This window comes from Phaenicophaeus curvirostris, chromosome 3 (genome assembly GCF_032191515.1).
Source record: "Phaenicophaeus curvirostris isolate KB17595 chromosome 3, BPBGC_Pcur_1.0, whole genome shotgun sequence".
NCBI lineage: Eukaryota > Metazoa > Chordata > Aves > Cuculiformes > Cuculidae > Phaenicophaeus > Phaenicophaeus curvirostris.
In genome coordinates, this window is record NC_091394.1 from 31,567,856 (window position 1) to 31,595,610 (window position 27,755).

Sequence of the window (27,755 nt, forward strand, 5' to 3'; positions counted from 1 at the left end):
TAATTACCTATTTGCTCTAAAAATATTTGAATTACTCATTTAAATGAGGAAAATCTGTATGTCATTTGAACTGATTACTTTACTTTCTCTTATTTTCATCCTTATAAAAACAGGAGCCAGTAACACAGCTGATACCTTATTCCAGGAAGTGCTAGGACGCAAAGACAAAGCTGATTCAACGAGAAACGCGCTTAATGTTCTTCAGCGTTTTAAATTTCTTTTCAACCTTCCCTTGAATATTGAAAGAAATATCCAGAAGGTATAATCTTTTAAAACTACTTTTCTGTTTGCTGAAATAAGTCTGTTAACTTTTTCATGACAAAAATAAATGTTGTGGTTTTTTGTTCTGTTTTGTTTTTTTTTAAGGGTGATTATGATGTGGTTATTAATGACTACGAAAAAGCTAAGTCACTCTTTGGAAAGACAGAGGTTCAAGTATTCAGAAAATGTAAGATATGGATATTGTTATTTGTTGCTTTTTTTTCACTTTAAACTTAAAAAGCACATAGTAGTCTTAAGAGCTTTGTATAGGTTGTATATGGATTTTAATCCATAAAAATTACGGATTTATAAGAACCAATTACTCTGAAAACATGCCAGAAATATTGCTTAGTGTAGCATGTACTGCAAAACATGAAATCACAGGGTTTTATTTATTAAGGCTTGATATTGCTGGACATAATATACGTTACCCAAAAATCACATTTTAATTACTGTATGTCTCACTGGCATACTGTTGGAAAGACTTCAAAGTCCAACTTTCTTGTTTTGTGGAACTGTTGTATACAAAATTTTCAGATGTGGCTATATTGATTTCCACATTAACTCTGGAAGTATCTGATGTCCTAGAAAATAACATAATTTTCTGTTCATATCACTGCTGAAGGCACACACTAGATTTATTTCTTCTCCTGTATCCTAGATTATGCTGAAGTTGAAACCAGAATTGAAGCTTTAAGAGAACTTCTGTTGGATAAGCTGCTTGAGACTCCATCAACATTACATGATCAGAAACGTTATATAAGGTAATCATTTAGCTAGCATCATCATCAGACATATGGTGTTAGATGTGTATTTAAATCTGTTTCCAAATTAGAGTAGTGACTATTTTTACTATGATTTAAATAGTGATTTTAAAATGGTAATAGAGTATTTTGAGATTTCATGATTATATAATTAATGGCAGTGGATTGTTACTTGACTGTTTTTCTAGAATTCAATAAACAATTCTTCAACAGGAGCAATTTAATGAAGGAAAATTGAGATTGAATGTAATTTTTTTTTTTAAACTTTAAGGCATGTTTAGATTCTCTTGCTCCCTCTAAACCATCACATTGCAAAGTGCGTCTGAAATAATCACTCAGGGGTTGCTGATCTCAAAATAAATTTCTTATTAACTTGCCTTACATTACAGCTTGATTTTGTGTTGAATGGAATCATCCTGAGTCAGAAAATAGGGAAATGTTAATCCAGACTGTCATTTAAATTTAGTTTTGGTTCTTTTACTACTCAGTCTAAATAAGGTAGTTACTTTGTATTTCATGAACATGAACCAGTTCCCCAGTTTACGTTCAAGTTCCTTGTTTTTCGGTCATTCACAAAGCTGATGTTGAAGTCTGTTGAAGGCAGGCTGACGTGAGTTGGTTGGACCTTCTACTGGTAGACTGTACCCTGCCTTCCAGTCCTTGGAGCCGAATTTTATAGTACTCTGGGACATTTGATGACCTTACTTAGAAAGCTTTTGAGTTTTGGATGTTACTAGGGCTCCTAGTGTGGCTTGACAGTCTCAGTGCATTTTTCAGTTATCTGAAAAGATGTAGACCAAATAGGCTATGTGTGCAGAATTTTTAAAATTTTAACACTTCTATGAGATCTTTGGTATTTTATATGCCCAGTCACACAGGACAAAGCGTGGTATTAGTATCTCAGGTTCCTTTACAATTTATGAAGACAATGACGAGTATACTTCCTTGTTGAGTGCTTTTCATTCTTCTGGGTGCTACATAAATATTGCTTGTTTGTTGTAATTGTGTTTTAAAGGAGAATAGTCAAGTGTTTTGTTTCTCTGAAGAACTACTGTTTCCTCTCTTTGTTGGTGTTGAAAACCTTAAGGGACAGCTTCTTTACATAAGACTTCTATAAGTCGTATGACTTCTTCCAAGGGTTTTTTTTTTTTGAAGAGTCAGAGTTGTATGCATGGTTGATTCTGGGGTGGTTTTTTTTTTTTTTTTAGTTTTTCTCTGCCCTCTTACCTCGAAGTACTGAATTTTTAAAAATATCCCAGCCTACATTAAAGCAGACTGTGTTAATATAACTACCAAGTGTATTCCACACATGGAACATAATGAGAAACATAATATAATGAGAGTATAAGGAGAACAGAGAGTGGACAGACGTGGAAAAATTTAGCTCTAGTGAATTAACAGGATCTCAACATATGAAGTGATTAAATTAGTTTCACTACTCTGGATATGCTAATGTGGTTATACTAGTGTAAATTTTCTGGAGGCAAGGTGTGAAGAAAACTTTCTTCAGAGCACTTCAGCTAAGAGGAGATTAACATAATCCTAATTGTAAAATTATTTGCATAAAACCTGCTGGTTTTGAGGTTCATTTTTCTTCCATGCTATGTTTGTTTTGTATGTCTCCAATGTCTAAGGCTGAGCAAGACCTGAAATGCTGTGGTTTTCCCTGTCAGATATTCAATGTTTACCTTTATAATAAGGCTTCAATTCATATTTTCCTCTCATTTTATTATGGTATGTAAACTGATAATTATTTTACTGTTCAGAATCAGCTTACTGTATCACTTAAGAGCCAAGTAAGTGTATTTTTTCCAAGACCAGTGGTATTTTTTTTTATTTTGTGTCTAAGCAATGACTAAAGTCTCCCTCAACACTGAGAAAGGACTTGAGCTCATAATTTTTAAATGTCACCCTGTAAAAATGATTGTTTGGGTAGTTTTCTCGTCCTTCCAACCACACCTGCTTTGACAGTTCATATTTTGTTCAAGTATTGCAAACAGTGCTCAGTTTTAGACAGAATTTTGCAAAATAGTCCTAATTCAAATTAGGTATTATTGTAGTAAAACAGGCGTTTTGAAGGAATTAAAGATTCCCTGCACTGCTTAAGGTAAGATAATCAGTGTACTTCACCTTGAGCATCTTGAATGTTTTTAATCCGTCCTGAGTCTCATTAGTGCAGAAGTAATGGAGCGTGTTAAATGTTAGAGCAGCTACTGCTTTTTGAAAATCCTCTTTTGAAAGTTCTGTTGTCAAGATAGTCCTGAATGCCTGAGGGTGTTTTGCTTTGGCGTATTAGGAGCCCCAATCCTTTTCATTATCTCACTCCCCCTCCCCTCCTTTATTTTTCCTGATTGTGTGCACATCCTAATGCCAAAAAAAAACCCTCCACCAACCAGGAGCTTGGTTTACATTTGTTTGTGCATGCGTGTACTAAAATTAATGAGCCGCCAAAAATTAATTCCTACTTGTTAACATTACATGATGATACAATCAAGGCATATAAAGTGGGAAGAAAAATACCATATTTTATGTGCTTGAGATGTCATCACTTATTCCAAGTGAAACATGCAAGTACTGAACTGTAACCCTGGCAGATAGAGATTGGTTTCCCAAATACTTTACTAGAGGCACAACTTAAAATACTTAGTAATGTGCTATTAAATATATATATGACTTTGTTTATTTCTACACTTTTTTTTAAATGGAATTTTGCCTTACTAAATGACAAAGGGAGAATCCAAAGCTTGTGTTTACATTGGGTAGGAGCATATTCTTGAATTTTTGAATAACAGAATCACCAGGTTGGAAAAGACCCACAGGGTCATCGAGTCCAACCATTCCTATCAATCACTAAACCATGTTCCTCAGCACCTCATCCACCCGCCTTTTAAACACCTCCAGGGAAGGTGACTCAACCACCTCCCTGGGTAGCCTGTTCCAGTGCCCAGTGACCCTTTCTGTGAAAAATTTTTTTCTGATGTGAGGCCTGAACCTCCCCTGCTAGAGCTTGAGGCCACGTGGAATTATGTAAAAAAACAATAAATAAAAAAATAAGTATTTCTTAGCACGTCTTTACTCTGTTTCAATGAAGCCTTTGGTGTGTCGAGTCAGAGTTGTGATTTTTGGACTGGTTTTTACAGATATCTTTCTGATCTTCATGCACCCGGGGACCCTGCTTGGCAGTGCATTGGTGCTCAACATCAGTGGATTCTGCAGCTCATGCACAACTGTAAGGAGAGCTATGTTAAAGAACAAAAAGGCAAGGATATATTTTTGTTTTATATATATATGTATATATATATTTGACACTTAGGAATTTGGCACTGCCTTTTATTTGACAAGTTTTAGTGTACAAATTATATTTGGGCTTTCTTCCCATCAATTTTGATAGCTTTTTACAAAGCTGAATACTGACTTTTTTTTTTTTCTTTATTATAAAAATAAAACAGCAGTTGGAGTTTTATTTTTGTTTAACTTATAACTTTTAAGCTCTTTACATGGAAAAGCTTTGCATTTCAATAATTTATCTGAAGTTTACTGTCCTCTCAAAATACTTTGTGGTCACATGAAGTTTGGATTGTTGTCTGAATCTGCCAGTTAGATTTCTTTGTCACAAGATAAACTGTTAATATATGGATATGCAGGGCATTGAGACATAATGGAATAATGTATAATTTCTTGATATGGAATAAATGATAATATAGCATTCTCTTATTCTTTGTTCCTGTGCAGTTTCAAAATTCAGAATACACTGTTTAGGCAGGGACCTATGAGTTGGACGAATGGGATATTTAAACAATATTATACTAAGGCCAGTATGTGTACTTAGTTGTATTCTCTCTTTGTCTTTGCCAGTGTTGCTCCTCAAAGGAATCTGTGCTCTTAGGTATTGCTTTCAGGTGTGGCAGCAGCTTAACTACCAGTTAACATGATCTGTCACATTAGTGTATTTTCAAAAGGGGATAGGTGGGAGGCTATTGGCCTGGCATTTCTAGTAGTAAAATATGAAAAGTGGATTTTTAAATTAGAAAACAACAAGCAGTGCCTTGTTTCTCAGGAAGTCTTATCGAGTTTGCTGCTATTTCTGAAATGAGTAGGCATATTGGAATCTGGCCTCTCTTGGCTTTTAGGTAACTCCCATGTTTAGTGTTAATGCATATGTATCCCAAACCAAATCACGTCTTCTCTTCTGAGAAACCACAAAAATTATTACTAAGTTGGAACTGCTGCAGAAATGTGCCGTAAAATTACTGCAGGCAGCTTAAACTCTCTGTAGCAGAGGTTACAACATCAGGTATAGAGGTCAGGGGGTGCATCGTATATGAAAGCAATGACGGTAAAATTTAGCTTAAAGTGCGTACAGGCCATCATTGTTTCACAACACAGTAGGGAGTTCTGTTCCAGCTGGAACACCGGGTTGGCTTCTTAGCCTTTTGGTCAAAATTTAGAACATTTCCAAAACCTCCCAGTCTTCCTTCCTCACTAAAACCCTGAGACACCACTCTTCTGCTCCTTAACATAAAGCTGTTGGGAGCAGAACTCCACTTGTAAAAATGGTCTCAGTTAACAACTCTAAAATTTCTTTTTCTCCTCTCACTTGCAAAGTGTGATATAGCTGTCAGCCTCTTAGCAAGAAAAATAGGGACATGAAGGTACTAGATGCTCAAGACTTCTTTTTGTTGTGGTAGTCTATGTAATTTTGATATGCATGCTCCAGTAAATGAATGGAAAATATGTCTGAATTCTTAGGCTCATCTTGAAAATTTCAACCTGTTTGGTGTTTTTCTTGAAACAAATCTGCTTACTCCAGCCTTAATATAAAAGGAGCTATTATATTAGCAGCTCTGTTTGGCTCACAAAAGAGGGAATTTAAATAACTTGAATGGCAGTAAATATTAATTAATGGCATGTATTTAAGTTAATATTTAGTGCGTATGTGATACAAATGCTAATATCTCATAACTTTTATTAAACAGCTCATAAAATTTCAAGGCTTTTCTTCCAACCTTTTATGTGGTTTTAATGTAGTTTTTCTACAGAATGTAAAACACTCAGGAAGTATTAAGAAGTATCAAGAAGTTTATAGAATTTCTCATTTAGTATCTAGCAGGACAAAGGAAGGTTCCTAAATATGGGGTTTACTTTTCATAGATCTTTAATTTTTGGCGTACACCAGATAGAAGGAAAAAAGAAAACCTGGGAGAATTGGTATTAGCTGCCAAGTAGCACAGGGCTGGTCGAGATCAGAGGCATGGAATGTATTTCAATCTACTTGAATAGATGTATGCTTTTCAAACAGGAAAAGTGTGGGCTTTTACTCACAGATATCAAATTGGTTGTGCAAGATTTTGAGGAATCTAATCAACTCAAACAAGACAGAAATGTGGTTTATATGTTCTTAAATTCACTGGATATTTTTAAGAGAAAGTAGTAGTAAAGTTTCAAACATTTTAAAGTCCTTCACTTAAAACATACTTCCAAAAAAGATTTTGTACATCAGGCTTTTGGAGGAAGAGATGGGTCATAAGGTTGATACTCTAATGAAATGGGCTTTAAATCTTTTTCTAGGTTTTCCTTTTCAACAGGGGTAACAGACACTGTTTCTGGCTCATGGTGATCTTCATATTGTGTATGGATGTTGTGATGGAATAAGCAGACAGCAATTACTCTTCCATCTTGAAAATACCAACAATTTCTCACTGTTAGATTAGTTCTTCTGCTGACCGTGATTCTTTGGGTTCAAACTGGCTGAGTCAAACATTTTCAGCATAGTAAACTTAAACCTCAGTAGCAGATTGTATCTACTTTGGCATTTATGCACAATTTTTCAGGTTTCAACAGAGTTTGTGGCAAAGCATTTTGCTGCTATTTTATTAGTTTTCAATGCAGTGTTGAGTCTTAAGTTATGATGACTGAATTTTACTAGCTGAAACAGATTTGGAATTAGGCTTTTGCTTTTCTTACCTGGAAAGTCTTTGTTGAAAACACTATTTAGACATTATGGACAGGATTTTTGTAGCTGTTTTGACAAACAGTAAATCTTCTTAAATTTATTGGTTAGACAAGATGTATTCAAGAAGGGAAGGATAGCATTGCAATTATTTGGTAAACCCCAGATCTAAGTGGATTCTAAGGAGAACTTACTCAAATTCAGTCAGTAATCTGACAAGCCAACAGTGGGGCACTCAGTGGGACAAAATTGTTCAAGTTGCCTCCATACTACTAGGAGGTTGATCCTTTAGTCATTATAATTGAAGTGATTTTATTTTTCTTATATAGGAATAGCATCTTCTCAGGTCTTCTTTAATATGCTTAGTGATGTGTCATCTCATCCAAGCTACTAGTAATAGGAGTCAGGACAAATTCCCAATATTGATGAAAAGTAAATCTATGTTTCTACTATGTCTAATGGTTGCTTTCTTGTTAATCACTATACTTTCAAGGCTTTCCTAAGCATAGGTGAAGAGTGGAGTGAGCTTATATGCCTACTGAGATGGCTGAAGTTGCCGTCAGAAAATTTCATATTAGATACATTTAAATACATTTGTTTAGATAATTTTTTTTATCTAAATGTGAATCCTTCACTCTCAGTAATTCTACCACATGAGAAGTTGGGGTTTGGGGTTTTGTTTGTGTGAGTTGTTGTGGGTTTTTTTAAAAAAAACGCTTCTGTGCTTGTATATTACTAGAGACTAACTCCATTTTGTAGAAAAACTCTGCAGTTGTGTGCATGTCCTAGAGCTGTAAAGTATCATAGCATAATATGATCACTGATGCAGCCTGAAAGAAGAAGCTATGGCAAATTTAGAGCACTGTAATTGTCTTTTGAGTTTTCTCCCAAAATTCATTTCAGGGGTTACTAGAAGTCCTGTGTGTTTCAAATACTGTGTATTTTCAGTTAATCCAACTAGTGCTAATATTATTTCCAAAAACTGAAAGATGTATCAAGCTGTGCTAAGCTTTGTCAGATAATTTGGCAGTGTAGCTTAAAGGCTGACAGCTATCAACAGCAAATTATTCAATTGTTTCCTCTGATTTCATAAAAGGTGAAGTATTCTGATTATTAGCTAGTTGGTTGCGTTCATTTCAACAGGTACAAGTAGAATGGGTAATTTTCTCAACTCATGTGTATGAAGTACTTTACAGCAGCATTTTGGATTGTGTTCCTCTTGAGTTTTATCTCTGTATGAGTATTCATGTACTGTTTCCTCTCAGTCTTAAGCAACCCTGTTGTTTTGCTGGTTAGTCTTGAATTACGTATATTAATGTTTTATTACACGTTCACATACAAATGTTGTTACTCACCTATCATTGATTGCCTTTAGCCTGTCTGTCTCTTGCTCTGTATAGCCATAGCAGACCCTTCTCATTTTTGAGGTAAAAAAGTACAAGCAGATGATGCTCATATGATGAGAAACTGTTGAAATCCAAGCACATGTATTTGAAGGAAACATGAATATGCATACATGACAGCAGATCGAGATTTGTCCTGGTCTGAAGTATGAGCAGCCAGGACAAAGAGACCAAACAACATAGCCAAATTCATTGTGGAAGTATGAGGCAGTACAGAGGATTCCCAGATCACAAAGCTCCCCTGCTCATCTCCTCACATTAAACCATTCTCCTGCTTCTTTGATGGTCAGACTCTTCCATTAAAGGTGCGGCTGTAGATACGTGACCCATGTCCAACTGATTGGAGCTCTAGCTCTGCTGACATAGTAAAGCTGGTGAATATGTGGATTTATTAACTTTTTGTATTTTCTGTTTAATATTTATGTGCCTTACTAATGGAAGAGGCAATTGTTTATTGGTTCTTGATCTTTTTTTTTGATTACAAAATTGTTTCCTGAAGCATTGATGGATTCTTTCTATAAATCTGATTGTATCCCACTATTGCTGGAAGGACATGAAGTAGGTAAAACTAGTTTGCTGCTATTACTTAGTATGTACTTAAGTTAGAGAGAGGGAGATGCATGAGACTGAATAGGCAGTGAAAAGAGCAATTTTGAAGGCTATGAATATGGAGCCTAACATGGAAGAACAATATACTCACTTAAACAGTATTTCTTAAATCTCTAGCAAGAGACAGTTGAATGATAAGCTGATTTGCACTAGTATTTTATGCCTCATATTGGCTAAAATGAGTTGCTTCTTGTGAATTTAGGATTTGTAAAAGTCTGGGGGGCTTTCAAAACTGGTACCTGGATAGTAAATAGTTTCCTTCAATTAAGATTTTATATATTTGTATTTTTTAACTTTGTGCTTCCCCAGTTATTAGGGCATAAGTTTAGCTTTTCACTATGGTTTGTGCTTCCCAGACTTGTTGGAGTACAGGAAACATGGGGGATATAATGACGTAAAAGGACATGAAAATAAATGTAAATAAATGAGGTTTAGTTTAAAATGTGCTTGGGACACTGGGCAGATAGCCAAAATGAATTAAGCAATGAGATTCTTAACATGAGTATCGGGGAAAGAAGCTGTGGAGGTTAAGACTGTTTTCTATGTGGCCAGTGGTTATTTGCTTAGACTTTAATAGTGGCTTAGTAGGTTTCATGACCCTTTGAGCTAAAACGCATAGGAACTCTAATCCAGTTATCCTAAAACTGGCTGAAAAAGTCTTTATTTCTCAAGAGGTCTTTCTGAGATATTATGTAACATTATTGCAAATAAGCTATCTGTTAATACCGTTTCAAAAGTAAAACTGTAGATGGCAATACTAACATATTTGTAGTGGGATCTTTCTGCTGCCCCTTGAGTTGCAAAATACATAATATACAAGCTATTAAAGTTACTAACATGGAGACAGGTCTAGAAACTGGAGCATGCTATTTCAGTCATTGTGATATTTGTTGTAGTTCTTGCTGCTGGAAAAAACCCACAATTTTCACAGCACTTGGAGTATGAGGCACAGCTTTCCACATACTGTAAAAAAACTATGCGGGGTTTTTCTGTGCCAGAGTAACAGCAGCTGTACATAGTGTGAAGGAGAGAGATGGATGCTTAGACCTCATTGCTCTTTCTTCTGTGCCATGCTGACATTCCGTTCACCTTGCAATGAATGATCCGTCTTTGTTAGATCAGACAGGCCGGCAGGGCTTGTGTCAAAAGGGCCTTTTCAATTTGTTATCCTAGCAGCTGGTTCTCTTCCATTGCCTTTGCTTACTGTACATCTGGAAGAAGGCTTCTTGCAGCTGGGAGCCATTTCATGTCTAAACCACATCCCCTGTCCATAGCAGAAATAGCCTTTTGACAGCAGATGTCAAGCAAATCCTTAATGGGTTATTAATTTTTAAATAAATAATTAAATAAGTTAAAATTAATTAGTGCTGAATTTGACACTGGATTTCTTTTCCTCTTTTGCCACCTTTGTCTGTAACTTTGGTATTATTTAGAATTTTTGTTAGAATCCAACATGTTCTGAAGAGCATTCTTATTTTATATAATACTTCAAATAATCTTTAAATTTAATATGTAAAGTAATATAATGACAGTAAATATTGTGATTAAAGATGAGCACAGATAGTTTAAAATCAAAATTGAAAAGATTAGTACTACTGAAGATGAAGTAAAACTGTTTTTGTGGCCAGAATTGTACCTTGGTGGCTGCTCTACTGTTTTAAGTCCTTAATCAAGCACCTAAGTAAAAACTGGTTGTTTTCAAAGTTGCTGAAGATCATAATGTCCACTGGAGATAGCACTAGTAAAATTATATTGGTTTAGTTCATGTGCTAAACTTGAAATGTTTGGCTCCTGCTGCAGTATTTTTTGGCCTGCAGGACTGACAATAAGGCTTCCCCTTAGGCTGTGAAATGCTTAGACCACCACCAGAAATAATAGGCTTGGTTGCATTTTTTGTGGTAAACTGACAAATAGTTTCATTATAAATGCATTTGTTATGATGAAGACTAGCCTTAAGATTAAAAAGCATTCATTTTAAAATGTATTCCAAAACCTACTTTTCCATAAAACGCAGCAATTTTTATTTTTTTACAGTCATCTCTCCTAGAAATACAACCCATTTTCTTCTTCATCTTTTTAAAATGTTAGGTTCCTAATAAATGTAGGGTTAGAAAGAAAAGGTACTCAGGATAAAGACTAAAATGCAGTCATTCATCTGTTGAGCAGGTTAATTTTTGAGTAATTTCTCCTGCTCGCCTAACTTCTTGCCTAGACAAATTGAAATTCTCAGTGCGGTGTCCTTGAAAGGAATCTTATCCTGGTTGTATCGGTGCGGGCTCCAGGCACTGTGTGTTTGGTCAACAAGCAACAGTGGGTGGTCAGGCTGTAGCACAGGACAAGGGCCCGCTGTGCACAGGAAAAAATGTTCAAAGGTGTTTTAAGGGTGGTAAGGAAGTCTGCCGCCCTTCAGAGAGTCCGGAGGCTATAGATCAGCCTCCCCTTGCTATTGTAGCCTGTGAGAAAATTCACTCTGAAATATATAACGGATGAAAGAATACAGTAACTGTATTCACCTGATTGCACAACTGTAGGGTTGTTGTTTTTTTAAATTTTAATCTTACTTATATACATGCTTCATATATACATGTAGTTTGTGTATTGGCTGGTGTTTGTCTTAACATGGAAAATCGTATTGAAAAACTACTCAGCCTGAAGTTGGTCACTTGCTAAAAATGTTCTTTGTCACTGCAAAAGTACTGAGACTATATTATCCTATGGTCATCTGGTAGCTTTTGTAAAAAGCTTACACAGAATGTCACATAAGTGATGCACTGGGCTGGCAGGATTGCAGAGTGGCTGAGGATGGGTTACAGAAGGGAGGCAAGAAATGTGACTTACACAAAAAACCTCTGCCTGTCAGACGGTGAGGGGCGGGGCGGGGGAAACAAGTGGAATTGTGGAGCAATGGACATTGCAGAACAACTTTTACACTCACTTTGGTAATAGTTTGAAATAAGAAAATAGAGCTGCTTTTAAGAATTTAAATAATTGTCTAGTTTGCAGATCGTGGAAGAATCAATTGTAGGCAAACTGTATGTCAGTTGTCTTTTTTCACTGAGACTGCAACATGCTGCATGCAGGTAACATCTCGTAAAATGGGGTCGAGGTATGTGTGTAAGCCATAGTTGGTATAGGCGTGTACCCTGTAACAACTCCACTACTGGTAAACTTGGAGAAAATCTGCAATTAGGAGTCAGCACAGGTGACGTTTGATTTACAGAAAGTGAAAGCATAAATTAAATAAATGACCTCAAAAAACATTGCACTGGGTTTTTTTCAGACCTTTATTTTGGTGAGATATTAATGCACTAGAACAGAAGCAGTCTGAGCAAAATGTTGAAATATTCATGTTTCACAGTGTCTGAATGTTGTTATTTATTTGTACGTACCTTTAAACTACCTGTGCATAAGAAGTTGAAACCCAGTAAAATCCTTTCAAAACAAAAATTAAAGCAATGTTAAGATCTTAATACTTCTTATTTGATCTCCTCATGATATTACAGTTGCAATAAGGCTTTAATTGTACTTCTTTTGTCGTGACTATTTGGTAGAAGAGAATGTAGTACATTTATTTTTCCTGTGTTTCCTTGGTTAAATATACACTTGGCACTGGAGTCACTGACAGACATGCTCCATGTAGATGCTGTATTTTGGAAAAAAAATACTTCTGTAACTTCAAAGATGCAGCATATTTTTCAGAAAAATTATGATCTGCCAACAACATATTGTTCATGCTGTTTATACTACATCTTGAAACCTTTTAGTACAGTAAAAAGTTAATTTCCTGAAACTTTAGTTTGTTGCTATCCTATATTCAGGGTCTAAGAATGTTGAAATGGTAGACGAGTCAAATAATGAGTAGGCACTAAATTGTTATTTGGGCAGTTTATTTAGTTTTATAAATATTATTGTCTACAGTTCACACTAATATTAATTCATTGTATTACATTATACTGCTAAATTTAAGCTGCTAAATTTAAACTGCTGGCTCCAGAGAGGGAACAAGTCAGGATGGGAGAAAAACTGTTTGTAAGTTAACTCTCACTTTTTTTACAAGATTTATGCATTAGTGTGCAGTCTTCAAGCGCTATCTTCTGGTCGGCTGAAAGCAAAATCAGCTTTGCTAATGTAATCCAGATGTTTATTAGTCCTGAGGGTATATGTGCTGTTGTAGTTCCCTGCTGCTGTGTTATACTTGCTTGTAATGCTAGACAACCAATTAAGAAATTAGTTCATGTTAAACTTTCTTTTCCTGGTATGGCTACAAACTGATGATGTGGTTTTTCTGGTGGAACAAGAGAGTATTCTTTACATGTTTTCTGTTGCTGGTGAATATATAAACCATTTGGGCAGCATGAGGTTAGTGTATCAATAGCAATACAGAGTTTTCAGGCTTTCAGCGACCTCAAGCAAATGGTTTTAATTGAACTAATTCACATTAAGATGTTTTAGTAAGTGTGTCTGTTTTTCTTAATTCAGAGGTTTAATTGACACTGTCATTTTTAGAAACCATCTGTTTACAAGAAATTCCTCATATTAACGAGGTGTTTGAAGGGTGAGAGCCTAAATTCTGTGTGAAGACATCAAAGAGGGAAGTCTTAGTGTGTCATGGCTTTTTCTAATTGTAGTTTTTGTGAAGATGGTGTTGCTGCACTTTTGTGTTTTTATTTGGGTTTGAGATTTTTAGAGATTTTAGAAATTTTAGAAATGCAATTCTGATTTGGCGTACTTTTTTTTTTTCCTCAAATAAAATGCAGACGTAGAATTTCAGAGTCAAATCCTTATGCAGAACTGCGTGAGTCACGTAAAATTTCTCAGGGTCTTTTATGCAGTTTTCTTTTTATTCTGGATAGAATGTCTATAAGATACTGAATGTATGTGGTTTCTTTCCTCTAGAGAGGAAGAATTTTTTATTTGTTTTACTTCATTCTGCAGGCTTGCTGGAATGTTTTCACAGAAATTAATGTTGTAAATTTGTAATAATTAAGATATGTTTTAGAAGTCAAAAAAGATGTGTGACCTTGCATAAGTCTGTTGCATCAGCAGCTGCAGAGTATGTGCCCATAGTTAACTATTTGCACTTGCAGCATACATACCTTCTTTAAAATCTTCTGGCAGCTTTAGAGTTTTTCCTTATTATTCTGTATTTTAGTTTATTCAGAAGGAAAAGTCTTCCCACAAATTCTTATTCAGACTCACTTTAGAACTTCTCCTTGCTAACAACAGATAGTATACTTAAATCACTGTAGCAGAGTCCATACTGCTGAAAACTCGTCTATTTTAAAGGTATCATGAAGATTAGTTGCTTCTAATAAATGATGTAGTATTCAAATAGTCAACAGAATATTCATACAGGCTAAAGATAGCATAAATGAGTTCACCAAGTCAGTTTATGCAGCGTGTCTGTCGCTACATAGCAAATGGATCAATTTACTTAGATATTGTATACTGTGAACAGTAATAAGGTGAATGGAGTTAGCTCAATATTGACAATGCCTTGGTGAGGCCTCAGTGAAAGGCCACAGAAGATCTTTTTAAAAGCTGTTGAAGAATTATGGGAGGAAGAACTTTTTCAAAAGAAGCTAGAACACAATACTGTCACCTATTGGAAGTTTGCAGTAAGTTTCACAGTACTTAATACTGCTATTTAAGCTGTTGAAGTAAAGTGACTAGGTATATCTTTATTGCAATACCGGTCTAACAGTGTGATAAACTCAGAATAATTATTCTTCAAATCCTTTTACTTAGTGTTAGTCTTGAATCTGAGTATAGCAATGTTGTATCTCATGCTCTTACTGTTTGGCCTTCCTGTTATTTTAAGTGAATGTAGATACTGATGGAAAAGATCAAGCAATATAAAATCAAACACTGAGATTCTCGCTACAAAATTCAGCATAAATTACCAGGAGAGGTTTCATGTTACTGTAAGAACAAATTTTCTTTGCTGTGAGAGCAATGAATCTCTGAAGCAAACTCCCCAGCAACATGGTAGGTCAAGACTCAGCTGGATAGGGTGCTAGATGATCTCACCTAGGCTCCTTTTCCCACCAAAGTTGGTCCAAGTGATCTTTGAGGTCCCTTCCAACCTATACTGTTTTATATTTATATGAAGTGTGATTAATTTAAATTTAGCTGTTACCATTACCACTCAGTTGGCCAATGCTGAAGTAATTTGTGATAGTTATTTTTGGAAATTTTTATGGTGAAATGCTTAAACTGGTAATTTAGACTTTAAGAGAAATATTGGCAGTATTATGGTACATTAAAAAATAATCATGGCCTGCTCCTTGATATGGTTGTTTTCCAAAGCGTACCTTAGACTCCAAATATCCACCTCCATCAGATTAGATTATTGCTTAGGACAAATGAATAGTGACCTCAAAGGTCTAATAGGCCCTCACAGAAGAAAATAATTATTCGATAGCAGTAACTGGCTCACTGGGAAATACTTTGTCTGTTTCTGGATATGTGTAAGCGTGGGGTGTTTCACAGAGATGCACAAGCATGCAATGCTGTTCATTCATCTCCTTCATGATGGGTGGATCCTTTCTACCTGATCTCTGCACAGGTCAAACAGCTAAGTAGTAGCTGAGCACTATCCTTAACTGCTTCAGCTGGAGGCTCAAGCAACTGTTGCTGTTGAAAAGTGTATTTACACATATACCAGAAGAAAAGTGTGTGCCGTGTCACTAATGGCATAAATGCATATTTATCTATGGCTTTCAAGCAACTAATTGTAGGACATAAATTAAAGTAAAACCAGAAAAACATATAGGCTGAAGAATGGTATTTCCCACATGGTACTTGTGGTTTTGGCTTTGCTGCAGGAGTCAGTAGTGGTGTTATCGAATACTGTTGATGTAAATGAACAAACAGTCTAAATAAGCAAGATAAAGAATGTTTTTGCTAGATAACTTTTTCCTTGTATCACTTCTGAATTAAATTGGAATTCCACATGCAGCATACAATTTCATGTTAATCGATGTGCAAAATAATTTTAACTTTTCTTCCACTCTCTTAGGTAACTCATTGCTCCACAGCCCCATGTTAGACCTGGACAGTGATGTGCGTCCATCACCAATTGGCCATCTTGGTCAAACTGCTTCATTGAAAAGGGGTAGCAGCTTTCAGTCTGGCCGTGATGATGGTAGGCATCTGTTTTATTTGGAAAAGCTTACAAAGCTGCAGTTCCTTATGTCCAGTGTGTGGTGTAGTCAAAAAACCCAAACAGAAACCCACGCTCTGTGTTTGTTTTGATGTGTTACCAAATAAAATTCTTTCTTCTCATGCATTACCACTGCTTACCAAAGGGCTTCTCTGTGGTTTTCTTGAAAGGAAAGAGTGGTTCATAGCTGAAATCTGCCGCTTAAAATGTAGTCAAGATAACAAGAATGGTTTTTTCTACAAAAACACAGGTTTTTTTTTTTGGTGTACATTACCACCTACTGCCTACCACGTTTTGCTGTTGTTTATACCTTTTGCTAGTAGGGGTTTGCTAGGATAGCTCTCCTTGCATTTTACTCTCTCTATGACTTCACATATATATGATCCTTGTTCTCTAATTCTGTAAATGCAGAAAGGGAAACAAAGTATGTAACTGAGCTTGAGCAGTGCGTCCACAACCAGCTGAGCCTTTGTGTGTCCTGAGTGTCTTCAGCACTCTTGTACAAACAAATTAATCTCAGGAGTCTTTAAACAGTGCCATCACAGGAGACAGAAAACCTGTTTTTCACAGGATAGGTCATTTCTTAACAAAGTACTTTTTTTGCAGAAAGTAGGTTTTTATGAAGAACTTTCTGGCTTTGGTCAGCTTCGATGTTACTCTTCTCCCAGTTCTGTAGAGTTCCTTGAAAAAGCATCTATAATTTTTTTTGAGCAAAAAGAGGAATAAAGGAAACCTTTCAAGACCTTAGAATAAAAAATAACAAGAATTGTGTATTCTTTTGCTGCCACAGTGTATCTTCACAGGCAAGACAAATTGTGTCACAGTTTAGGGTTGAATGTTTGCATTTCTAGCTGCAAACTACACAGACTCTTCAAAATACACATGTATACCAAGTAATTACATCACTGTATTACTGTCACCCTTGCCCTTTCTCAGCCCAAAACTTTGCACGAAGTTGATTAACCGGTGTTATAGAGCAAAACAGTAAACTGCTGGTCGTTGTTGGATACTATTCTCTAAGAATACACGTGCCATACAATGGAGGAAGCAACATCCAAAATCCAAGTTTTTTTCCTCATTTGAATTCTTTTGCATTTGTGTAAGGTAGTTCCAATTCAATCCGTTATCTCTGCTTTTAGTGTCTTAGTTATAGATTCATAACCGTTTACAAACTGGAAAAGGTAAGTCTTCAGCAAACTTTGCAGATTCTGGAGCCACTGGTTTAAAACAAGATTCAAAGGAAAGCTGCAGGTTCAGACCATCATAATAATCCACTGCAAAGACTGTAGAGTTAGATTGAGTTGACTCTGAGTTAATTGGTACTTAGGTGCACGTGCCTACTGTGTGCTTAGGAACAGTTGAAAACTCTACCCTCCTTGTTCCTCTCTGAGTGGAGAGCCAAAGCAAACTAACCATTTACAATACCTGTGCAGGAACTGTCATTGCAAATATGCTATGATATGCTCTGTTTTCAGATTGCTTCTGCATCCTGTTGGTTTTTAGCAAATGTTAGGAATGGCATCTCTGAAGGTTTTTTGGTGTTTTTATGTGGGTTTTTTTTCCCCAGGGTAATTGACATTGATAGTCAATGAGATTGTTTGAACAAATTAGTTTGAATTCAAAGCTGCGGCATGCAAATACAGCTCTTGCTTGAACATATGTTCATAAGGGTATGTAAACAATGGCTCTGGTTTTCTCTTTAGGACATTAGAACACAGATTGTAGTAGAATAAATAGAATGAAAGAAAATGTCTGCTTTGATATAGATTGGAGCTTTCTGTAGCAACAAAGTCAAAATATCCTGAATTTATGGCCAGAATGTCCTTTTGACATGATGTGTGTAGTAGCTTATTCTAATAAATACCTGCTGTCTGCAGGCTCGGGTCTAAGCCTGAAGTAGGCTTCCTGGACAGTAAAAGAATTTCATACATGAAGTTAAATCTTGCCAGTGTTTTTCCAGTGAGAAACAGATAATACCTGGTTATAACCTTGAATTGGTTCTGGAGCTTTTGGCAAAGATGAAATGGTTTCTCAAAGGAGCTGAAATTTTTGGGTTAGAATTTGGGATTTGTTGGTGTTACGTAGCCCTTGTTGCTATAACAGCATTGGCACAGCTTCCTGGCATAATCAGAGTTGACGTTAATAAGAGGAGTTTTTCTGCTACTGGATCTAGACCAGTTTGCTGACAGTCTTAAACCAAGCTGGCAAAAGTAGTGCTCTGACTTCCTGTGTCCACAGTCTGAGTTTTGCTAGTTGAGCTTTGAAGTTTTCATGCCTCCTAAACAGATGCATCACTGTCAGCAGAGTTGTACTTCAGTTGTGTTAGAATCCCTCTCCAAATTTTGGGCTTTGGTTGTGTTTTTCAAATTTTCAAATACTAATCCAGAGTCCCTAAACCCTTTGACCATGAGGAAAAAGAACATTTTGAGTAATGCAGATGTTTATTTGTCTACTAAAGAAATGGACTGATATTTGAGCTGCACCTTGACAAATGAATCTCCTCGAAGTACGACATCCAAGACTGGCTACCAACACAATAAAACTGTGAGACTCTGGTGAAGCCTGTTAGTTACCTAATGTACCATTAGGCAGCTATTTTTGCCTAACTGGTGAACTCCTGTTCTGTGTAGGCAGTATTCTCTAGCAGAATAATCACAAAAAAGAGCTCTTTCACCTGACATTTTTCTGCTTTTCCACAGTTATGTAGGATAATAGCATGTTTTAAACTTTGTCATATATAAAAAACCAGAATTTATACACAAAAATCCCCACACCAATAAACATGGACCTCTTTAATTTTATTGCTTTGTTTTGTCGTTTTTTGGTTGGTTGTTCGTTTTTGGTTATTTAATCTATGATTTCTTTTTCCAAGTGTTCTAAAGTGGGCTCTAATTCTTGAGGTGAAACATAAGTCTCAACTTTTTTATTGATAGCCTGTTTTGTTAAAATATCATAATCTAGAAAGTTTCAATGGCAAAGGGTGATGGTTTTAGAAAAGCATTTCAGAATTTCCTTTATTTTCTGTGTTGAATAGTACTTTTTTTCTGCCTCAGTTCAGCTTTCTCCTTACCTCCCCCTTAACCTGCCTTTACCTCATTTGAGAATCTGAGAAAAGTTATCTGCTGCCAAAATGTGGTCTATTTTTCTGATGTGTTTTAATAACAGGTGTATCGGGAACGCAAGTAGGTTCATGGAGTGAGAGATTACACAGTGTTATATGTCATGATTGTGTTCTTCATCCAAGAATTTCATACAATTAGTGATAAGTTTATTGAGTTTAGTTGTTGGAATCTCCCCTGTTTTTCATATAAAAAGATTGTAACAAACAAAAATGAAGATGAGAGGTTGGCAACTTGCCTCAGGCCACAATGGAATTTTTTCTGGGGTGTGGGGGAGGAAATAAAGCAGATCTTCCAGTTTCCATTGTTTGCCTTAAGCACTAGCCTTTCCTAGCAGACTGGTTTCATCAGCATTGCTACCTCATCATTTGATACTTCTAATGTCTTGATTGCTTTCAATGGATTGTTAGGTGGTTTTCATTAGATACCCCTAAAAAGAGAGCCTGTTCTTTATATATTGTCAGTGCTGGCACCTTGTAAGCGTATGAGAAGAGGAGAAGGAGCTTATATGTGTACCAGTTGTGTACGCATGTATGGACTGGGTTTAAATTTTTTCATTCCTACTTGAAAGCTTTTATATGTACTATATAGTCACTTGTGTAATACAAAGCAGCAGCAAGCCAGTAGTACGTTTTTTGTCATTAATACAAAAGTTTTCAATTTTATTTTTTCTGTCCTCTCTTCCCCTTTCAGCCTGGCAATACAAAGCTCCTCAGCAAGTTCTATTTGTTGAAAAGTTGACAAAACTTGTTGTAAGTCAGCTCCCCAACTTCTGGAAGCTGTGGATTTCTTACGTGAACGGAAGTTTGTTCAGTGAGGTATGGTTTCTTCTGTATAAATTACATTTAAGGAACAAAGCTCCATAATAATTATGTTTGAAGTAGCATGTTTCACTGGAAGAAGTGAATGGATTTATTTTAATCAGAGGGGTTTATAAAAAAAATATGTAGACTCTTACACGTTTGAGAGATGCTACTTTGATTAGGAAGCTGTCTTGCAATACTAACCTGTAGAAGTGATACTTTGCTTTTTTATTTTTAGAAGAATAAAAGCATACAGTAGAATTACTTAGTTCTTCCAGTGGTGTTACTTAGTGTGTTCCAGGTGCTGGAGTCAGTGTCTGTGTAGTTCCACCTCTTAATTGTAGCTAGAATGGAGATACGTAAAAGACCGTGTCATACAAAATAAAAAAAAAAAAAAAAAATCATTTCCTTTCCTTGGAACAAGAGTACTCATTTCTCAAGCTTTAAGTGTTTGGAAGTGACGATGGGTTCATGACTGGAGTTGCAAAATGACCAAGACTCGGGAGTGGTACACGCAGGCATACTATAGAGTCTAGTCTGGAAGTGCAGTCAGCTGCAATCACATAATTGTAATCTTGATAATACAAGAGACAGTGGGGGAGAAAGTAGTCATTCATACATGCAGTTTTTAAATGCATGCTATTAAGAGATTTTGAAAGGATACATTTAATAATTAATTTGTTATGGATAGTGTACGACCTACCATCATAGTCATTACAAGATAAATATAGTAGCTTTGGGGTTTTGTTATTGGTAAAATTGGTCACAGAATTGCATTGTTTTACAGAGAATTCACTTCTGCTTCTCAAGACTTGTTGTTACTTCTCCAGAAGGAGAGCTGTAGCGATGGCATATTCCCAAGGAGCAAGTCTAACAAAGACAAACAAATGCTTTGGTAGTGAAAGGTAGTGTTCCTTCAATAAATGATAAGGCGGTAGTTCACACTTCATCTACATAGCTATCGCTGGGAAGTCCTGCTGACCACAGTTTGGACTCACTCATTCCCAAAAAACTCTGAACACAAGGTCTGTAAAGATGTGTGGAGATAGCTGGGATAATACAAAGCAGGTGGGGAAAAAAGCAAGCTTTTGGCCATGCATATTCGTAGAATCATAGAATGTTTTAGGTTGGAAGAGACCTTAAAGATCATCTAGTTTCAACCCCTCTGTCATGGGCAGGGACACCTCTCACCAGATCAGGCTGCTCAAGACCACCATCCAACTTGTCCTTGAACAGTTCCAGGGAGGGGGCATCCACAACTTCCCTGGACAACCTGTTCTCATGTCTCGCCACCCTCATCCTGAAGAATTTCTTCCTAATGTCTAGTTTAAGTCTTCCCGCCTCCAGTTTAAAGCCATTACATGCCCTCATAAAAACTCCTTCCCCACCTTTCTCGTAAGTCCCCTTCAGGTCCTGGAAGGCTGCAATACAGCTTCCCCGGAACCTTCTCTTCTCCAGCCTGAACAGCCCAAACTCTCTCAGCCTGTCCTCATAGCAGAGATGCTCCAGCTCTCTGATCATCTTTGTAGCCCTCCTCTGGACCCTTTCCAACAGCTCCATATCCTTCTTGTGTTGAGAATTCGAGAACTGGACACAATACTCCTGTTGGGGTCTCACAAGAGGAATGGACGGACAGAATCGCTTTACTCAACCTGCTGGCCACACTTCTTTTGATGCAGACCAGGATACAGTTGGCTGCCTGGGCTTGCAAGCACTCATTGCTGGCTCATGTCAAGCTTCTCATCAGTGAGCACCCCCAAGTCCTTCTCTGCCGGGCTGCTCTCAGTCACTCCATCTCTCACCCTGTATTGAAACCATGGACTTCTCAGACCCAGGTGTAGGACCTTGCACTTGGCTTTGTTGAACCTCATGAGGTTCTCAGAAGCCCACTTCTCCAGCTTGTCTAGGTCCCTCTGGATGACATGTGGTCCTTCTGGTGTGACAACTGCACCACTTAGCTTGGTGTCATCTGCAAACCCACTGAGGGTGCACTCGATCTCACTGTCTATATCATTATTGAAGTACACACCCCTGAAGGACACCACTTGCAATGGATCTCCATCTGGACATCTAGCCATTGGCCACTACTCTCTGAATACAACCATCCAACCAATTCCTTATCCACTGAACAATCCAGCCATCAAATCCATATCTCCCCAAATTAGAGAATAGGGTGTTGTGGGGGACCATGTCAAAGGCTTTACAGGAGTCCGGATAGATTGCATCCATTGCTTTTCCCCTGTCCACTGCTGCGGTTACCCCATCACAGAAAACTACTAAGTTGGTCATACAGGACTTGTCCCTGGTGAAGCCATGCTGGCTGTGTTAAATCGCCTGCCTGTCCATCATGTGCTTTAGCATAGCTTCTAGGAAGGTCTGTTCCATGATCTCCTAAGGCACAGAGATGAGGCTGACCAGTCGGTAGTTCCCAGGATCATCTTTTCTGCTGTTTTTAAAAATTGGCATAATGTTGCCCTTCCTCCAGTCACCACATATTATTCGGATCAGCATCTACATTGAACCTAAAAGTTTGTGCATCAAAAACTACTCTGTTTAACTGTTGCTGTATAATTTCATTTGTTGAGATTTTTTTTATCCTGCCATGCTTGCAGTGTCCTGTTGTGCTTAAATCCTTAAGTCCTCACAGATACTACAAAATTGCCCTTAAGCAGATCTGCAGCCATAGATATCTACTGTTCTTTGCAGCTTTAGTAGAAAATAAAAGTAAAACCTTGGGAAAAGGAGATTTGGAAGCTTATCTTGTCATTTTCCTTTTCTCTGACTAATTAAAGAATTAATTTTTCAGTTGGTTGTTCTATTTATTGCCACTGTAAATCAATATAACAATTATATGTGATGATACTAATAAGTGCTATAGTCTGTTGTGTTTAACACAATATACAGAGGATTATAGCTCCAGTAAAATAGATTCTACTTGTGGTCCTCATTTTGCATGATAAAATCAAAAGATAGATATGACATTTACTCATAGCATTCAGTGAAGGAAGTAGAATCAAAAATAAACCTTAGTGCAGTTGACTCACAAAAATAATTAATTTCATAAGGGAAATGATAACCTTTATATTCTACAACAATAGCATTGGAAATTAAGACTTCACAGATCCACCTATTATGTTATTGTGATTTTTGTTCTCCGAGAACAATGAAAAAGAAAGCAATTTCAAGAGAAACTGAGACTTGAACTGTAAACAAGATTGAGAAATTGTGCTCATGAAAATGACTGCAAGTGGAAAATGCAGTGATCTTATGTCTGAACAAAACATTGTTTCCATGTATTTGAAAAAAAAAAAAAAAAGAGGAGGAGGAGGGTAGTTTTCCTGTTAGTCTTTAAGGTACATCTACTCTTCTGTTGGGCCGTATTCTGAGCTTGTGAGAAATCATTCCCCATACATTTAGTTTCTTCTTCTCCTTTGGCCCTCAGAAGCCCCCAGTATTCTTTGGGAGAAAGGAGGGATGGTACCCTCAGTTCCTTTTTTGTGTTCTGCATGCCATAATCCATTGAGGATGAGAGCAAGGAAGGGGTGGCATAAGGTAGAATACTTTTGGAGCAACCAAGAATATCTGTCACCCCATCACATTCAAGATCCAAGGTTTATGTTTTTCTGTCAGAAGTCATAGAAATTTTAATTGTCCATGAAGAAATTTTTTTTATCATGTTTCTTGCTATTTATTGTCATTCAGGAAGCAAGGGGATTGCTACAGTTTTTTAAGAAAAGTTCTTTGAAAATGGTCTGGAGGGTCATTTCAGTTAGCTTATTCAAGTATTCAAGACGTTTTACAATCATGGGAAGAAAATCTCTGCATACGAATATCAAGCTGTATTTTCTCTTGTTCAGTTTGTAGATTTTGGAGGGATATTCTTAGTTCTGAAAGGTTACCTATATGCCTTAAAATAGTGTCAGTTAAAGATATATGTGGTATTTTCAACAGTTTAAAAAGTTGAGTTCTTTGAATCATTCTAGGTGAAGTCGCATATGTGAGCAGTAACCGTTCTTACCACAAGATAGTTTTGGTCTGTCTGTGCAGGAAAGGTTTAAGATTGGTATTCAGCAAAACCACCAATAAAAAAAAAAAGAAAAAATATTAAAGACCCATGAATTTTTTTGTTGTTCTTTAATCCAGCTTTAAAAGAGTGTGAATTTTAATTTGCTTCCTGAAGGTTTAAAGGAATACAGCTTATTTTCTTTTTAAGGCATTAAGAAGATAGCAGCGCGTATTCTATGCAACCATAACTTATGTCATTCTTTGTCTGAAACTCTTTAATTCAGAGGTTTAAAGTACAAGACTTTTTATAGCTGCGTATTTTCCAAAACTCCTAAGCAGTTTTTATTTTTTTCTAATTTTTGCTAACTTAATAGTTTTTATATTACCATATAAAACTGAAATGCTTTAGCTAAAGAAAGAATTTGAAAAATACAACTTTTCAAATTAATAACTTAAAAGTAAACTCTCTTGTCATGTTATTGCACTTCTTGTCCAGTAGATGTTGCTGTGCATGCATAAAATAGGAGATTTTCTAACTACAAAATTCTACCTCAGCATTTAATCCAGTATTTTGAAATAACCTTTTCAGTATAATCTTCTCTGTGCTTTCAGTAGAGTCCACAGAGGGCTAGAACTACAAACAGGAAGACTGTTAGTCAAACTATGGGTTTTTTTTCAACTGTAACTGTCTCATGCAAGGTGTACTCAAGTTCTTTGCTTTTCAAGGAAATGAATTATCCATGAAGATGCTGGTAATTTTGTAGAGTCTGAAGAACATTGTCAACAAAATGCCACTCCTAAAAACAAACCAAAACCCCTCAACTTCACCCCTGACGTGGTAGTTCCAAACTGCCCTTATTCCAAGAAATGTCTCCCACTTCACATTGGCATCTTTCTCTGGGTAGCTTCCATGCTGAGAAAATAGAGTTTCTTCATATAAACTTGATGCATAGTATAGTATAATATGTTTATCTGTAATATATATGTTTTAGTACTCGCTGACATTGCAGTGAGAAAACTTTTACCTCATGAGATTTGTATTGCTTGACCCACTGTTACGTTTGTCTAACTTTGTCTTAAATACACATTCTTCAGAATTAAACATTAGCACAGTAAGTAGAATGTATCAATTATATAGTCTTTGCTTATTGAGGTGCCGTGAATTAGTTTTTGTAATTTTATCATAAACTTGTCAGTTTCCACTTCGCTTTGAAAACCTCTTTTGTCACAATTATCTTAACAGTGATTGTGATACTTAAACTTTTCAATTTTCTCATTTTCACTAGACTGCTGAAAAATCTGGCCAAATGGAAAGATCAAAGAAAAATGCTAGACAAAGACAAAATGATTTCAAGGTAAGTTGTGGGGGGGAACCTTGTTTTCTTCAAGTTGTCCTTAATAGCAAGATACTTCAGTGTTACTACCTTGAAAATCAGATTTCTTAAATCATCTCTTAGCCTTTATACCTCCTTCTCCTACACTTTCTACCATGTGGAGCCATTTGTAAGTCATACATTGCAAGCTGTTGTGTACAGTGACCACATGGATGCTTAAGCACATTAGTAGGGCTTTTTGCTTGATTTTTCTTTCTCTTCTTCTGATGCAGAAAATGATTCAGGAAGTGATGCACTGTCTGGTAAAACTTATCCGTGGAGCTTTGCTTCCATTCAGCCTCAGAGAAGGAGAGTCAAGACAATATGGTGGCTGGGAGATGAAGTCTGAACTTTCTGGGCAGTGGCTAACGCATGTTATTCAGACTGTAAGGTAAATGGATCTGTGGACCTGCAAGATGACGTTATTCATGAAATATTTGTGCTTTAAGACAAATTGATTTGCTTATTGCATTAAATACTCAACGTAGGGAGAGTGTTAATATTTTCAAAAATAGAATTACAAAAAAATTACTTATGGCAGATCTAGGATTCTGTGTGCAGGTATAATTAATAATGTCCCATGATATAGTCTTATGACATAATGATTGCGTGTCTTATGAAAAGGTTTAAATAAAATATTTGCCTGGCACAGCATAGATGCTTCATGAATGAAACAGGACTTGATTCTTGAGTGTAGAAAGCAATTATCTGCTTCATTTGCTACACATCTTCTTATCGCTGACAAAATGGTGAAAATAGCTTGCTTCTTACTATAGTATCGTTATTGTATCAAAGTTTGCTTTTACTGTTGTCTTATGGAAGATGATACTCCTGTTTATAATGTCTTTCTGGTTATAATTATTTTTGTTTATGAACTTAGTAATGTACACATCATTAAGTATAAAGTGCCTCACTGCTGTATAGAATTCACTTCCATTAGTGTATGGAGGTGTCCTGGGTCCAGCTGAGAAAGGGTTAATTTCCTAGGTTTTGGCAGAGAAGGAGTTAATTTTCACAAGACTCAGCAATGGGACACAGGTGGGACAGCTGACCCAGACTGGCCAAAATGATATTCAGTACCATGACATCATGTCCAGTGTGTGTATAAGGGGGATGGGTGATGCAGGTCCTCAGTGAGATTCCCAACTCAGTGTCCCTGGCTTCGTCCCATCTGTGCGCTAATCGTAGCTCAGAATTTCTGAATTGGGAGCATTCTGGGTGTGGGGTTTGGGGGAGTAAGTGATTTGCACTGCTTATCATCAGTTTTGTATATTATCTGTAATTTTTGTTACTGTATTTTCTCTCCCTTTGCTGCCCTGTTAAACTGTTCATAGCCCACAAGTTTTACCTTTTCTTTCCATTTCTCCTCCTCACTCCACGTGGCAGTCGTAAGGGGTGAGGGTAGCTATGGGCTTTTTTTCTGGCCAGCTGGGCTCCATGTTGTTCTTTGCCAACTGGGGCTGAATCGCTATAGTCCTTTTTGGTGCCCAGTACAGGACAAGAAGCATTGGGATAACAGCAGATCTGGCCGGAGAGTGTTACAAGCATTGATTATATTAGTTAAATAGTTGCTGGTCGCTGTGTTGTATGATACATCCACATAGTTATGTTATGTAAATTCTTACATGTTTTATGTATTCCTTGTGGTGCTGCTTATTACTTCTGGGAGAAGGATCAGGATTATTATTTTGCTGTTTTGTGTAGTATCAGTCTATAATATGACACTGTCACTAGCAGTGAGGTTTGGCTTGTACATGTATACAGCATTGTTGTCATTCTCATACCCTAGGTGCTGTTGCTCAGAATTTGGTGGTAATTGCAACCAATTGATGGGGAAGGCAGGGATGGATACTTTCCCCTGCTCTTTCACCTCCCTTTTCTCCAAGCTAGTTACAACAGCTTTTGAGAATTTTGAATATCCCTGGAATGCTCAAGCTGGCATGCTCTTACTGATATCTCCTGAACTCTATTCTTGTTTAGGGTTACAAAAAAGAATAATTATGAATGCTACGCAGAGATCTGCCCCAAGGATGGATGGGCATGGATGGCAAGATGATCTTAGGGATGTGCTAACTGCATTCTCCCTTGGAATGAGCTCAAAGTAGAGGACTTATGTGCGGTGACTAAAGTCACTTAAGGTTCTCACAGATGGATATTTACATCCTGTGTTTCCTGGATGGCTGAGATAATGCCAATTTATGTAATCTTACTAATTCAGTAATTGTCCTGAGTAGATAGTAGTCTAGTTAATGGTGGGGGTTTGATGATTTATGCCCAGTGCCAGAGGGAAGGAAATGGGACCT

The 27,755-nt window shown here is 36.7% G+C and overlaps 1 protein-coding gene across 1 annotated transcript in view; it reads left to right on the forward strand.

The window, feature by feature from the left end:
- The window catches only part of EXOC2 (exocyst complex component 2), a 111,768-nt gene that overhangs the window by 30,595 nt on the left and 53,418 nt on the right, over positions 1-27,755 (forward strand). The window contains exons 7-14 of the mRNA XM_069853586.1: positions 114-259; positions 367-448; positions 923-1,025; positions 4,166-4,284; positions 16,009-16,134; positions 19,965-20,089; positions 25,366-25,434; positions 25,686-25,843. Coding sequence (XP_069709687.1) covers positions 114-259; positions 367-448; positions 923-1,025; positions 4,166-4,284; positions 16,009-16,134; positions 19,965-20,089; positions 25,366-25,434; positions 25,686-25,843 — 928 coding nt within the window. The remainder of the gene's footprint in view (positions 1-113; positions 260-366; positions 449-922; positions 1,026-4,165; positions 4,285-16,008; positions 16,135-19,964; positions 20,090-25,365; positions 25,435-25,685; positions 25,844-27,755) is intronic.